This window comes from Microtus oregoni, unplaced genomic scaffold (assembly GCF_018167655.1).
Source record: "Microtus oregoni isolate MIOR12 unplaced genomic scaffold, Mior012 000016F_ref0000370, whole genome shotgun sequence".
In the NCBI taxonomy this organism is placed as follows: domain Eukaryota; kingdom Metazoa; phylum Chordata; class Mammalia; order Rodentia; family Cricetidae; genus Microtus; species Microtus oregoni.
In genome coordinates this window covers 1,151,730-1,166,698 of record NW_024543075.1, presented here as the reverse complement: position 1 = coordinate 1,166,698, position 14,969 = coordinate 1,151,730, and the positions used below count along the sequence as shown (strand labels likewise).

At 46.3% G+C, this 14,969-nt stretch overlaps 1 protein-coding gene across 8 annotated transcripts in view; it reads left to right on the top strand.

Annotated features, from left to right (window-relative positions):
- Positions 1-14,969, top strand: part of Shank2 (SH3 and multiple ankyrin repeat domains 2) — a 456,357-nt gene that overhangs the window by 109,123 nt on the left and 332,265 nt on the right. For all 8 annotated transcript variants that reach the window (XM_041666922.1, XM_041666928.1, XM_041666925.1 and 5 more), the window contains exon 10: positions 13,358-13,435. In XM_041666922.1, coding sequence (XP_041522856.1) covers positions 13,358-13,435 — 78 coding nt within the window. The remainder of the gene's footprint in view (positions 1-13,357; positions 13,436-14,969) is intronic.

Below are 14,969 nucleotides of genomic sequence, written 5' to 3'. Positions count from 1 at the left end.
TACGTGTCTATGGTGTGGTGTACATATTTTAATTTACCAAATTCCATAAAGTGGAACACATCCATCTGCCAAATTTCATTTCTCTTAGTAACCTTTGGGTTACTCCCTGCAGGCAACGGTGTTTGATTATAGAAAGAACAAGTAGGACATCTCTTTATAATGTCCTTAGCTTGTTGCCAAGTAGTGGAAAATTCTTTCTTTAGGCCTTTACTATTGACATGATGCTTCTTATGAAATTCTGAGGCCTGCAACACACTTCCAATCAATAACTGATCAATCTCAGCGTTGCCTTGGGCTAGAGGACCAGGCAGACCTGTATGGGACCGGATGTGTGTTATGTACATCGGACAAAGCCTGTTCCTGATTATGTCTTGTACCTGGATAAACAATGAAGTCAACTCTGTGTCATCTGGTATAAATTCAGCGGTTTCAGTATGCAAGATAACTCTTTCTGCATATTGTGAATCTGTAACTATATTAAGAGGTTCTTTAAAATCCCTTAGCACCATAAGAATGGCATATAATTCTGCCTTCTGGACAGAATTATAAGGGCTTTGTTCCACCTTATTCAATTCATCTGACTTGTAACCTGCTTTCCCTGATTTATTTGCATCAGTATAGAACGTACGGGCTCCAGTTATTGGAGCATCATGTACAATTCGAGGAAGAATCCAAGAAGTTCTTTTTATGAGAATAAGTCTATCACTTTTGGGATAGTTGCTATTAATTTCTCCCAAAAAGTTAGCACAAGCTCTTTGCCACGGTTCATTGTCTTCCCATAACTTTTTTATTTCTTCAGTAGTAAAAGGCACTATAATTTCTGCTGGGTCTATACCTGCTAGTTGACGAAGTCTCAGCTTACCTTTTATAATTAATTCAGAGACTTTTTCCACATAAGTTTTTAATTTTTTACTTGGTTTATTAGGTATAATTATCCACTCTAAAATAATATCTTCCCTCTGCATTAGAATCCCTGTAGGAGAAATTCTGGAAGGCAATATGACTAGGATGCAGCTAAGATTTGGGTTCACCCTATCCACATGTGCCTCCTGTAATTTTTCCTCAATCATTGTCAGTTCCTTTTCTGCTTCAGCTGTCAGTTCTCTTGGACTATTCAAATCTTTATCACCATCTAAGGTTTTGTTTAAATGAACTATTAGATCAGGTGTTATCCCAACAGCTGGTCGTAGACTGGAAATGTCTCCTAACAATCTTTGGAAGTCATTAAGAGTCTTTAACCGGTCTCTCCTAATTTGTGCCTTTTGCGTTTTAATTTTCTCTAACCCTATTCTGTAACCTAGGTAATTAATAGAATTTCCTCTTTGAATCTTTTCAGGGGCAATTTGTAATCCCCACCTAGGCAAGACTTTCTTTACTTCTTCAAACATCCTTTCTAAAGTATCTTTATTTGAATCAGATAACAAGATGTCATCCATGTAATGATAAATGATGAACTTGGGGAATTGTTTACGAATTATTTCCAAAGGCTTACTTACAAAATATTGGCACAGTGTAGGACTATTGAGCATACCCTGTGGGAGGACAGTCCATTGATATCTCCTATTAGGCTGAGAATTATTGTAAGTAGGCACTGTGAAGGCAAATTTTTCTCTATCCTTTTCTTGTAACGGTATAGTGAAAAAACAATCTTTCAAATCAATAACTATAAGAGGCCATCCTTTTGGTAACAGAGAAGGCAAAGGAATTCCAGATTGTAGTGGGCCCATAGGTTGAATTACTTTGTTGACAGCTCTTAGATCTGTCACCATTCTCCATTTACCAGATTTCTTTTTTACAACAAATACAGGAGAATTCCAAGGGCTGGTTGATTCTTCAATATGGTGAGCATCTAGTTGCTCTTGCACCAGCTGTTCCAATGCCTGTAGTTTATCTTCAGCTAGAGGCCACTGTTTGATCCATATTGGCTTCTCAGTTAGCCATTTTAAAGGTAGGGCTGTTGGTACCTCTAAAGGTTTGGTATTTGCTGTATGTTCTTGTACAGCCTGAATGGCTGGTGACCTTTTCCCATAATACCTCATCATATCCTTCCCAGAATTATGAGTTCCTGGAAATACAGGAATGTTAATCTGGGTATTCCATTGCTGTAGCAGGTCACGACCCCATAAATTTATGGCAATATTTGCTATATATGGCCTTAGTCTTCCTATTTGCCCTTCGGGCCCTATGCATTCAACCCATCTTGTGCTTTGTTTTACACGAGATAGGGTTCCAATTCCTAGGAACTGAACATCTACCTCTTGAAGAGGCCAATTCGGATGCCAAGATTCTGGGGTAATGATACTTACATCCGCACCTGTGTCTAATAAGCCTTCAATAAAAGTGCCATTTATACAGACTCTTAGCTTTGGTCTTTGATCATTAATAGAAGTCTGCCAAAATATACGTTTACTCTGTCCTATTGGGTTTTTTTGACTCATCCTCCACATGTAATTCATTATTTAGACCAGTATTACTTTTTACAGCAGAAATTGGAGCTTTTAATTTTCTTGGTGAGGCACGTTCTCCACTGTGACTGGGAATGACTGGGCCACTGTTGGCTTGGGGGCCTGCGAGAGGCCCCCCAAGGAGTTTCCCGATGATATTGGATTGCCCTGTCTGTCTGTTGTTGACCTACATTCGTTGGACCAATGTCGGCCTTTACCACATCTCCTACATATACCTGAAGGCCGAGGTCTCCTATTTTTGTCCTTCCCAGAAGAGATATTATTCCTAGAAATTCTTTGCCTGCAATCCCTTTGCAAATGTCCTAATTTACAATTAAAACACCTGGCAGTTTGATGTCTCCTCATTGCTTTGGAAATCGCTTCTCCTACCCAAGATTCATCATTATAGCTAAACGTCTCAACATTCATCGTATGCTGAATCCATTCATCCATAGGTGCTGATCTAGACTTTAAAGGCCCAATTACCTTTTTGCATTCTATGTTTGCATTCTCAAAAGCTAGAGATTCAAGAAGTATTCGTCTAGCTTCTGGGTCTGTTACCCCTATGTCCAGAGCCTTAATTAATCTTTGCAAAAAGTCAATAAAGGGTTCTCTCTGTCCCTGCCTAATTCTGGTATATGATTCAACCCTTTTTGCTGGATCTTGTATCCTATTCCAAGCATTTAAAGCTGCTTGGTGACATAGACACAGTACTTCATCGTCATAAAGAGCTTGGACCTGTGGATCAGCATATTCTCCTGCACCAAGAATTTGATCTTGGGAAACCTCAATACCTTTTGCTCTTCCTTGCTGTTCCATATGTTTGGATTCTTCTCTGAAATAAATTCCAAACATCAAGGAAGGTCCATTATCTAAAACTGCAGACACTAACTGATGGAAATCATGGGGAGTAGCTCTAGCATTAGAAGCCCAAGTCCTTATCATTTCCTTTACATATGCATTGTACAAGCCAAAATTAACAACAGCTTGCTTAATTTCTTTCAGATCATTCATTGCTATTGGCGTCCATCTAGCTTCTCTGACTCCCTTTGAGCCTTTAGAAGTTGATGCTTTTTCAGAATTGAGTATAGGGTATGTCGCTAGAACCCTGGGTAAGCCAGTTCTAATAGCTGGTGGAGGCATTGTATCCTGTCCTTGTGCCTCCTTACTCTGTTCACCAGCTGCAATAATTTCTCCAATCTTTTCAAATCTTTTTATCATTGTCTCTCTTAAATCCTGAATCTCCTGACCTGTATATATTTCCAGTGATTTCACTGAGGTATCAATTTTTTGGTCCCCATTCTGCACCTGTGATTCCAAAGCTTTAATTCTTTCCTTCAAAGATAACATGTCCTCCTTAAACTTTTCTTGTATATCATGTAGATTCCCATCTTGGAGGTACATTCTGTCTGTTACCTTATCAAAACTTTGTGATAAAGTCTGAAGGTCAAATTCAACAGCCTGAACCCTTTCAGGTAACTTTCTAATACCCTTGGATATGGAATCAATTTTGTCTGTCATAGTATCCACTTGTTCAGATAACCTCTGATTTTCAATAATTTTAATCCTGTCAATTAGTTGTTCATTATTAGTTCGTAAAGATTCTATCATTCTTAGGAGTGCCATATTCTTCTGTTCATTATTAGTTTGTAAAGATTCTATCGTTTTAGGAGTGCCATATTCTTCTGTTCATTATTAGTACGTAAAGATTCAATCGTTCTTAGGAGTGCCATATTTTTCTGTTCATTATTAGTACGTAAAGATTCAATCGTTCTTAGGAGTGCCATATTCTTCCTTAATGATAGAATATGGAAAAGAAAACTGAGGCCTAGTAACAAGCAAATTAAGGTATCCCCATAATCATATAAACCTTGTATGATGTAATTCATTGTATTAGTAAATATAAGTTTACTAATCCATTGTATTAGTGAAAACAAAGCAGTAAAATTTGCGTTAGAAACAAAAACTGCCATATTACCTATTATCCAGCAGGTGGCGCTGTTGCAGAGTCGCGGTGAAAACATGGTCCTGTTTCAGTGCCTTAGTAGATGTTAAAAACTGGAAAATGCAAGTTTCTCAACAAAGTAAATGTAATTAAATCAATTCCAGAGAAGGAACCAGAAACCCAGAATCCAGGGCTAGAGAAGAGCAGTCTGAAAGCCGCTTATGCCTCCACGTGACAGAGTCACCCTGAGGGGTTGCAGCTTTCAGCAACCGCGTGCTCTGGTTCATGCCACTTAAGAGCTGTGCTTGCAAGGGAGATTTAAAAATGACTCAGGAAAGAGCAAACCACGCGGCAGAGACTACGCGGGCCTGTGGAGTTTAAATCCACGTGGGGAGGCCAAGGCCGCTGGTGGCTGAGGAAGGGAGGGCTCCCGCCAAGCCGAACTAGCGGCCGCCAAGCCCGCGGCCGCCAAGCCGAACTTGTGGCCGCCAAGCCGAACTCACGGCTGCGAGTGGGGAAAGGAGAGGTTCTAAAACCGAACGTTGGGTGCCAAAATGAAGGCGTAAGTCACAAACAATGCCACACCAATTCGGGGTTATGATTATTAGGGTGGTATTTATTTAAAGGGGAAAAAACTTACAGATCACTGTCCCAGGCAACAGCCCTCTACGCAACCAGGAAAGGAGTCTAGTCGCCTGCGGAGCAGGAAGTGAAGAGAGAGAGGAGAGGGAAGTGGCTGCTTTTTTAAAGGGAGAGAAACCACGCCCCAATGGGCTGGTACCTCAGCGGTGATAGGCTGGAGGAGTGGGAGGACCTCCCGCAACAGTGACGAGGGACAGGTGCTCTTCCTTTCTATTTTGTTCCCACATCACTGAGGGTGGGCACTTTTGCTCACCCTCTCTCCCATGGGTGGACACCTGGCTTGTTCTGCCTTTGACTGTTATCGTTTGTGTTGCCCTGAACCCAGGTGTGCAGACTCAGGCTCTAGCCTCAGCTTTCTTTGGCCTCCAGGTGGACAAAATCATAAGCAGAACTCAAGGCACTGCACCCCTCCCCCAACCCCCTACGTCAGACTCTGGTGATGCGTTCTGGAAGCCCCAGAGGCTGAAGGACATGGTCCCTGATCTCTGAGAGAGAGACGCCTTGGTGGCTGGGACTTGGATCCTGGACCATGACTACCCTGAGGTCGATGTGGAGGAGAAATTAAGACGCATGTCTCATGGGAAGGCTGAAGATTGTGTTGCTCGGAGGGTGTGGGCAGACTGGAGGGTCAGCTTCAGTGAGCAGAGAGGGTATCAGTGTCCTTGGTGCTCAAGGCCAGGTTGACATAGCACAACCCACTGAAGACCCCTACTTTCTTTTTTTCCTTCTCTGACTTCACAAAACCTGAAGCCTGGGACTGGTGACCCGTAGACATGACCCAGGTAGCCCAACAGAGGGACTGGGGAAAGCCTCAAGCCTCTCCCTCTTTTAGGTTGGAGGGATCTCATTGGCGAGGCTCTGCCGGACAACACTGGGGTCTAACCTCTAGTTGCTCTTCCAATCTTACAGCCATAATCCTATCCCATTGCTGGCAGTGACTCTGGATGACAACCCAAGCCTAAACCCACACCCAAGTTTGTTCTAGCCCCTAATGGCTGGTTCCAAGTCCGCTCTTCTTCCAGCCATCTTCACCCTTGAAAACGACAAACCCTTCAAAACCGTATTCACACGGTCCCTCCCAGTCAGTGCTTCTTTTGACCTTGTTGATTTTGTGGGTGCCTTGCTCTGCAAACCGTGATTAGACAGGTGGCGTTGGTGTTTCAGCTGGAGTGTCTTGCAGTGGTTCTGACTTGCATGCAGAGCGCATTTACAGCCACAGCAACCCCCAGGTCCACTGCGGAGCTTGGCTGGGGGAACCCTTGCTAAGTGTGGGAATACTCAGCTGCCTTAGAAAACACATCATGAGGCTTAGCTGAGTCTAGGAAAACATCTGCACCCACATCTGCTTTGTAATGATTGCCTGCGGTGGGAAAACACGGCTTAATTTCACTCAGTATATTTCAGGCATATTTTAATCACAAAGCATATAGGAAATCACCGTTTTTGTCACTTAAAGTAATTGTGGTCTTTGAAAGGGAGGCTACAGGACTTTATTAGGCCCCGTGTTCTTAGCTGTATAGGAGATTGGTCCTGATGGGGTCCACTCCACAGACCCTAGAGCTGTCTCCATCCCTGGGAAGGTCTCCAGATGGCCACGACTCCCAGGAAAACCTTCCCCCCGCCCCATATACTGTCAGTTGGACTAGAGATAGTTGACTTTCCAGGGTCCATTGGTAAAGACCTTCTGCTCTGGTCACCGCCTGGACCCTCCTATCACACGTCAGCTCAGCAGCCACAGTACAGCACGCAGAAGCAGGAAGTCATGGAGAGTGATCATACTGCAAGAAAGCGGTTTATTCAGTGGGTGCAGGGTGATCTCGCCCATGGACTGTTGGCCACGCTGTGGAGTAGAAGCTACCCTGTCTTTCTCTCCCACCTCACTTATAGATTTGTCCCTTCTCAGGGCTGGGTGACTGCCACCCTACAGGCCAGTGAGCCTGAGCAAGAGTGGGGAGAGCTGTCTCCTCCACAAACTGGTCCCTCATCAGGGCAGCCTGCTACCGCCCAACTTCAAATGGTATGCCTGTTCTCTGCATTCTGGGACAGATTCATCCTAGGTGACTAAGCTGGATATTAGCTGCCTGCCCTGTGTCACCTCCAGGGATGCTGCATTATTTATAGGCTCTGGAGTGGCTGGTCACACAGCCCCTGACACCATGACAAGCTGGGATGTCAGTGAGTGTACCAGAATCTGTCCTCCCCTGGATGGTAGGGGGTCTTCAGTCTCTGCCTCAGCCCTTCCCTAGCCTGTAACCGAGTCTGAATTGTGAGTGAAGCTGTCTCAGCACAGCTCCGAGAGTCAGCCTTGCATACTTTCCTGGAGCTCAGGAGCTGTCCCAGGAGTGAAGGGTAACCCAGCCTTTGGCACTAAACACGTATAGTCTACAGTCTGTCCCCTCTGTATCACCACTTTGCTGACATCTGTGCCCACGACCCCTGTCTACAGATCTGTGGTCAGTGTGGATGTACAGGCTTGGTTATGGGTGGCAAAAACAACACCAGCAACATTATATGGGAAGTGGGGTCAGACCTGATGCTGAGGGACAGAGTTTAGAAGGGCAGGATTTGGGGCAGGGAGAAAAGCGGCCTCAGGGACATAGGGTAGTGACAAGGAGGCCTGGTCCACTGGGCTCTATTGAGTGTAAACTGGGACCTGGTTGTGCAGTTGGGTACCCATATTTTCCTTGAATCCAGGATTGCTAAGAGGCTGAACTAGAAATCAAACATCTCTGATACCTAGCATGGGGGAAGGGCTCAGCAATTCGAGGCTGTAGTGGTGATGTTGAAGGTAACGATGGTGGTGGTAGTGATGGTGACCGTGATGTTGAAGGTGGTGTTCATGGAGGTGATGCTGGTGATACGGTTGTTGGTGATAATGAGGTGATGGTGGGGATGGTGATTATGGTGATGGAGATGCTATTATGGTGAAGATAGAGGGAATGATGATGAGGATGGTGATGATGATAGTGATGGTGGTGATGGTACTTATGGTGAAGGTGGTGATGATAATGAGGGTGATGGTGTAGTTAATGATGATGATAGTGGTGGCGATGATGGTAATGGAGTGATAATGGTTGTAGTAATGACAGTGATGGCGGTGATATTAAGCTTGGTGGTGATGATGGTGGTGGTGATGCTACTGATCCTGATGGTCCTTAATTAGCCGCTCCTTAGATCTGGAAGCCCCAGGTATGTAGAATGCTGTGCATGCTTTATCAATTTCATCAGCACACTTCTAATAAAAACACACTGTGATCAGAATATTCTTTCCTCTCATGCAATCAACTAATTAGGGCTTTGATTGTAAGCAGCAAATTGATTCTAATCTTTGGGCTCTCTCGCCTCATGCTGGCTTCCCAAGAGCTCCAGAGGGAGAAAACAACACCCTGAATAATGAGGGATCAGAGGAAGCTTAAATACCAAAGGTTACTAGAAGACAAACACACACACACACACAAGCACACATGCATATGCACACAAGCACACACGCACACACACTCATGCACATGCACACACAGCACACACACACACAAAAGCACACATACACACACGTAACACACATGCACACAAGCACACACACATACATATGAACATGTACTCCTTCTCTTGATAGTATGCCTTTTGTATCTGTGTGAAAGGAAGTGTTTTCAGTGTGTATCTCTGTGCCTTGCTGGTTTCTCATGGGATATGTGCCCACTCTGTGGCTACTTCCCTGGGGCCATCAGAGGGCCATCATTCCCATAGGCATAATGGCTGTTGGTCTCTTAGAATGGACTGCTGTCTGGTGATGTAACGAAGCACTTTGATCAAAAGCAACTAGGAGAGGAATGGGTTTATTTGGCTTACACTTCTAGGACATAGTTCATCACTGAGGAAAGTCAAAGGCAGGAACTTGAAGCAGAAACTATATAGGAATGTTGCTTGCTAGCTCACTCAGGTTCATACTTAGCTACCTTTCTTCTTTTTAAATAATTTATTTATTATGCATACCGTGTTCTGCTAACATGTACATGCCAGAAGATGGCACCAGACCTCATAATAGATGGTTGTGAGCCACAATATGGTTGCTGGGAATTGAACTCAGGACTTCTGGAAGAGCAACCACTGCTCTTAACCTCTGAGTCATCACTCTAGCCTTAGCTACCTTTTTATGGCCTAGGACCACTTGCCTAGGGAATAGTGCTGCCCACAGTGGGCTGATCCCTCCTATGTTAATTAACAATCAAGACAATCACCGACAGATATTCCCACAGACCGATCTGATCTGGGCACTCATTCACCTGAGACTCCCTTCTCAGCTGACTCCGTGCTGTGTCAAGTTGACAGATAGAGCCAAGTAGGACAGATGGTACTGTACAGTCTTTCCTCAGAGAGCCTGTGGATACCACTGACTGGTGTTTCCTCCATACTGGTCAGCAGATCCAGGCTAGGAGGGGTATAGCTAGGCTTCCATTCCACCCGCCCCAGCCTTTGTGGGCTGGATGGAGCTCGGGGGTACAGGTTAAGCATATGAAGTAGCCTGGTCCTTTTCGAGGGGTATACTATTAAGATTGCAAACTTACTTTCTGTCTTTGCCCTTTACATACCAGCCTTTTCCTGAGTGAGTTCATTTTTGGTCCGTGGTTGCCACCACAGGTTATGTTCAAGGATAACTTAACCTGGAAATGAAGTCCTGCCTCATGTCTGAACAATGCATTACTCATGACTGTGACATTCTCATGATGGTGCCTCATGTAGCTGTGCTGTAGGTGTGAAGTCCTGGATTGGTCTTGGTGTCAGTGCTGACCCTTCTGGACAAACATGGACTGCAACTCTGGCTTTATCCTTCTCCACTGTTTGCCAGGCACAATAGAAACGCACCATTTCCAAGCTCCCTGGTGGTATATGCCCCAGCTCATCCCTTACCCATACCCATGCAAGCTGCTTTGTTGGCCATATTCTCCCCGACATGATCCATTTCTTCCAGACAGGCCCTATCCGTGTGGCACTTCCAAATCTTCTTCCCAATGGCACTTCTTGGCATCCATGCCTCATACTTCTGGTACCTAGATTCTGTCTTTTAGTGACATCAGCTTTGCCTACCCACAGACTTTGGTGCCTTCTAGAATGTCAGTATTCCCCAGTATCTCACAATAATGAACCCTGCTCACCTGATGCCCCCACCACCTGGTGGCCTCTTAGGAGATCCAGTCCCTGTGATCCTCCCTGCTCTGTAACTGATGTCCTTTTCTATGGAGCTTGAAGCTGAGCTTCATGTGACACCCATCCTGCTTGTCCAGGTCTGTCCCCTATTGGTCCATCTCCACCTGTCCCATCACCCATCCTTGCCAAGGCCTCTGATGCCCTTCCCAGGACCACGGTATTCACGGCTCCAAGCCCAGCTGTCACTGTATATTTGGGTCTCTACTGAAAAGTTCTGAGATCTGCCCTACAGTGCCTTCCCCGTGATACCCTTGCACCTGGCTGCTTCTGCGATGTCTCTGTATTTGTCTGTCTGTGGGGATCCTGCCACCTGTGACCACAGCTTCTCTTCTTGTTACACCAGGGCTCAGCCTATTGACCGCCAGCCTCATCTTCACCAGACACACCCTGTCTTCCTTTGAAGGCCACACAAAGACCTTCAGAACAGCCCAGCCTGTGTTAGCTGCTGCTTGTGTCCCTGCCCCCCCCTTCCCACCACCACCTGTCCCAAGCTCACATGAACCGTGACGCTCTGCTTTGTCCCCAAGGACTGGCATGGCCATTGACTTGTCTACTTCCTACATGCATGGATGACTGTGACTTCTCAGTCTGTCCCCTCACCTGCAAAATAGACAGGATAACGGCACCCCACAGCTCATGGAGCCTGAGATCGTGGCCCATGGCTAAGTGCAGGGTGGCCTCAGAAAGACTGCCCTCAGGGAAGCTTCATATTTTTAAAGTGTCTCTGAAAATTTGCACGAAGAGAAAACCTGGCAGTAAAATGGTCCTTAGAAGATGAATATAAATTGCTGATGTATTCATACTTCATTGATTTTTTTTTTTTTTTGAGGATGGAAACCTGCCAGATAAGACTCAAGCCATCCAAGAGAGTGCAGGGGAATGGTTAAGCTCTGCATCAATGCCTTCGGGCTGCCTGCCTCACCCTCCTGAAGCTTCAGATTGCCCTGGTTTCTCACCTCACCCTTCGTTTCCATTCTTCTTAATCAATTCATGCAAAGGCATTCTCACACACTAGTACTTCCTTCTTGTGACCTCTTGTTACCTCAGTGGAGTTCTGCGCCAGGCAAGTGAAGTGGAGTAGTGAGGGATAGGACACATGCGCGTGCGCGCGCACGCGCGCGCACACACACACACGCACACACACACACACACACACACACACACACATTGAAGCATAACTGTTAGTAAGATGCAGAAACCCCTGGCCCTTCAGTTCTGAAGAATGACTGGAACTGTTAACTAAGAATTTGGAGGAGTTCTGCCAGGGTGGCCCTATGATATCAGAGAAATCAGGGCCCCCTCTTGGGGTTCTTGGTTTCATTAGTAAAGGAATGTAACAGCAGACTCAAATGTAAGCTTTTTATTAGAGTTTTGAAGAAAATCTCCAGGGCAGGCAAGCTGTGAACCTCTGCAGCTGCCTGAGGGAGACTAGAGAGATGGGAAAACCCATGCATGGAGTTCAGGCCTGGAGGACAAGCAGCTGCATGATGGGGACCAGGCTTTAGGAAAAAAGTAAGGAAGCCCAGCATACCAAAAGAAAGCGTACTCAGACTCTTGCCAGCATCCAAAAGGAAGACACAGAAAAGAGGAAAGACTTTTTTTTTAAAATTTATTTATTTATTAAAGATTTCTGTCTCTTTCCCGCCACCGCCTCCCATTTCCCTCCCCCTCCCCCGGTCAAGTCCCCCTCCCTCCTCAGCCCGAAGAGCAATCAGGGTTCCCTGCCCTGTGGAAAGTCCAAGGAACCCCCACCTCCATCCAGTTCTAGTAAGATGAGCATCCAAACTGCCTAGGCTCCTACAAAGCCAGTACGTGGAGTAGGATCAGAAACCCATTGCCATTGTTCTTGAGTTCTCAGTAGTCCTCATTGTCCGCTATGTTCAGCGAGTCCGGTTTTATCCCAGGCTTTTTCAGACCCAGGCCAGCTGGCCTTGGTGAGTTCCCAGTAGAACATCCCCACTGTCTCAGTGTGTGGGTGCACCCCTTGTGGTCCTGAGTTCCTTGCTCGTGCTTTCTCTCCTTCTGCTCCTGATTTGAACCTTGAGATTTCTGTCTGGTGCTCCAATGTGGGTCTCTGTCTCTGTTTCCTTTCATCGCCTGATGAAGGTTAATATTCATGAGGATGCCTATATGTTTTTCTTTTGGTTCTCCTTATTTAGCTTCTCTAGGATCACTAACTATAGGCTCAATGTCCTTTGTTTATGGCTAGAAACCAAATATGAGTGAGTACATCCCATGCTCAAGAGGAAAGACTTTTGAGTCCTGAATCAGAAAGGAGATCAGACTCAACTGAACCATGTGGAGGATCATAGGGCCTCTGCTAGGCAGAAGGAATTCTGGGAGGGAAAATTACAGTATCTCATTAAAGGGATAATTATTCCTTCCATCTCTTTAGCATGGCTTAAAGTTAACCCACCTTCTTAGGGGTGATCTCTCCTTCCTAGGGGTCACTCCTTCTTCCTAAGGATGGCCCCTCCTCCCTAGGGGTTGCCCCTTAGCCAGACCACTGACTTGTCCAACTGGAATGGTAGGTCTCCACTCAAGCCAGAGCAGCTGTATTAGAATGGCCTTGGCAGCCTGACCATCATCAGAAGGGTAGGTCAGCCTTTTGGGTTGGTTCAATGGGCTCTGGAAACAGCCCCTTGGTGGGTGAGAGTAGAAAGGGCTTCTGGACTCTTCCCAGGTCCCACCTGGGTGGATGTGAATAACAGGACCAGGGGAGGCGTATTCCTAGCCTTTTGTAGGAATGTCCTTGAGAATTAAGACAACTTTGAAAGGACTGCAGGAGCCAGGAGGGGTTGCCCAGGAGCTGCAGGGGGTTCTAAGCAGCCTTGTGGGTTCTGGAAACCAGTCTTAGGTCCTCTGCAAGAGCAGCACTCACTCTTAACCTCTGAGCCATCTCTCCGGTCTCAGCACCTGACATTTTCACACGGGTTCCAGGGCTCAAACTAGGGTCCTCACACGTGCATGGCAATCACTTTACCGACCTCCCCACCCCCAGCCTGTCTTCGTTCTCCCTGGAAGTACCAAGTCAGGCTTCCTGTGAGCCTGAACTTAGCAGCCTCGTGTCTGGATAAAGTCCATGTCACCAGCTCACAAGCGACTTCCACTTTTCCGTTTGCAGGACAGCTGTGCCAGAGTGCTGCTGTTTCGGGGCGGAAACAAGGAATTGAAAAACTACAACAGCCAGACGCCATTTCAGGTAAAGAGAGCTCCCAACTCCACCGTGGCAGGCTGCCGCTCTGAGGCGGCATCAGGGCCAGTGACTGTGGCCACAGTACCTCATGCGGGAGGATGTGCTGCATGGTTCTGTTTGCCCGTCCACGCAGCCTGCTTCCTTTAGACCAAAAAGTGAGAATAATGCCAAGACTCATCGCTATAGAAAGTTTTCGAAAGGCAATGAAGTAAGGCCACTTTCAGTTCTGTAGCCGTTGGAAAGTGCTGAGTAAATCGTCTGTCTCAAGGAGTGCAAACTTGATGGGCAGGGGTTTGTCACTTTCTGTGTTCTCCCCTCTACCATCCCAGCGGGGAGGGCGAGCGCCTCCACTGGGCCTTGCCTGGCAGATGACCTTCTGGGAACAAACAACTCAGTTCATAATCGTTAATGAATTAGGAAAAATGCATAGGACACCGAAGTTAACATCTTAACCATTTAAAAAGGTTTGACAAAACCAATTTGGTGGCATTAAGAGCTTTCAGAATGTCGCTCAGCACTTACTGCCCTCTGGGTAAGAGCTCTATCAGCACTCCCAAAGGAGGTCCTGATCCCACTAAAATGCCACTTCTGTTCCTCCCCCACCACCTAGACAGCCACTCATCTCCCTTCCGCTTCAGTGGAACCTTCTCTTCTGGTCAGTTCATACAAAGGGAAACGTGGCGCATGATGCTGTAGGCTTGATTTCCAGTGAGGGATCAGCCCTCCATTTATTTGATGTTCAGCATGGACAACCCACATCTCCTAACACATCCCACTGTAGAGCGGCATGTTTCCCATGGAGCTTCAGGCCAGGTTCCCACATTGAGAGATGCAGAAAGGGAGAGATGAAGGGTTTTTCTTGTCGTACAGGATCAGAGGGTAAAGCCCTTTGTTGGTGACCAGGAACCCTGCAATCCTTGTACCCACCATGTTCTAACGCAGCTGCTCAGCCTGGACACTGGCCAGTGATGACTGTTACTTGGCACTGAGCTGATGTCATGGTTCTAGAGGCTGTGGTTTGCTGGAAAACGAATAAATTCTTCAGGGCTATTCTGGGCCCCCTTTCTCCAGGGATTTAGAATGTCCTTCCTTGCTGGGGGTTCCAGGGTGCCCTGTGCCATTGGTATCATGTATATTTGTTTTGTTTTAAGATTAAGGTCACTTTGTCTTCTCTAGGGACTTTCTTCTTCATGAGGTCATAAGCAAGGTCCTGGGATGCCCCACTGCAGTATCATACACAGTATGAGCTGCCTTGGAAATGTCCACAAGGAAACAAACATGGACACACACGTGCCCATGCATGGCTGTTCTTAGGGAGTTTCCATGTAAATCTAGACAGGCGTCTGCTTAGCCTGTCCTCACTAGGAGCGGTGGCCCAGTGTCCTCTTTGCTGTCTTCTTAGAGGTGGCCATGGCAAAGCTGACTACATTGTTGATGGGTGTGATCAGTCCAGCCTTTAGCCCTGTCCCCAGCCCTAAAGGGAAAGGCTGGAAACCCCAGCTCTGATTTGCTGCTGTCCCTGCATCAGCCTCAACCTGAG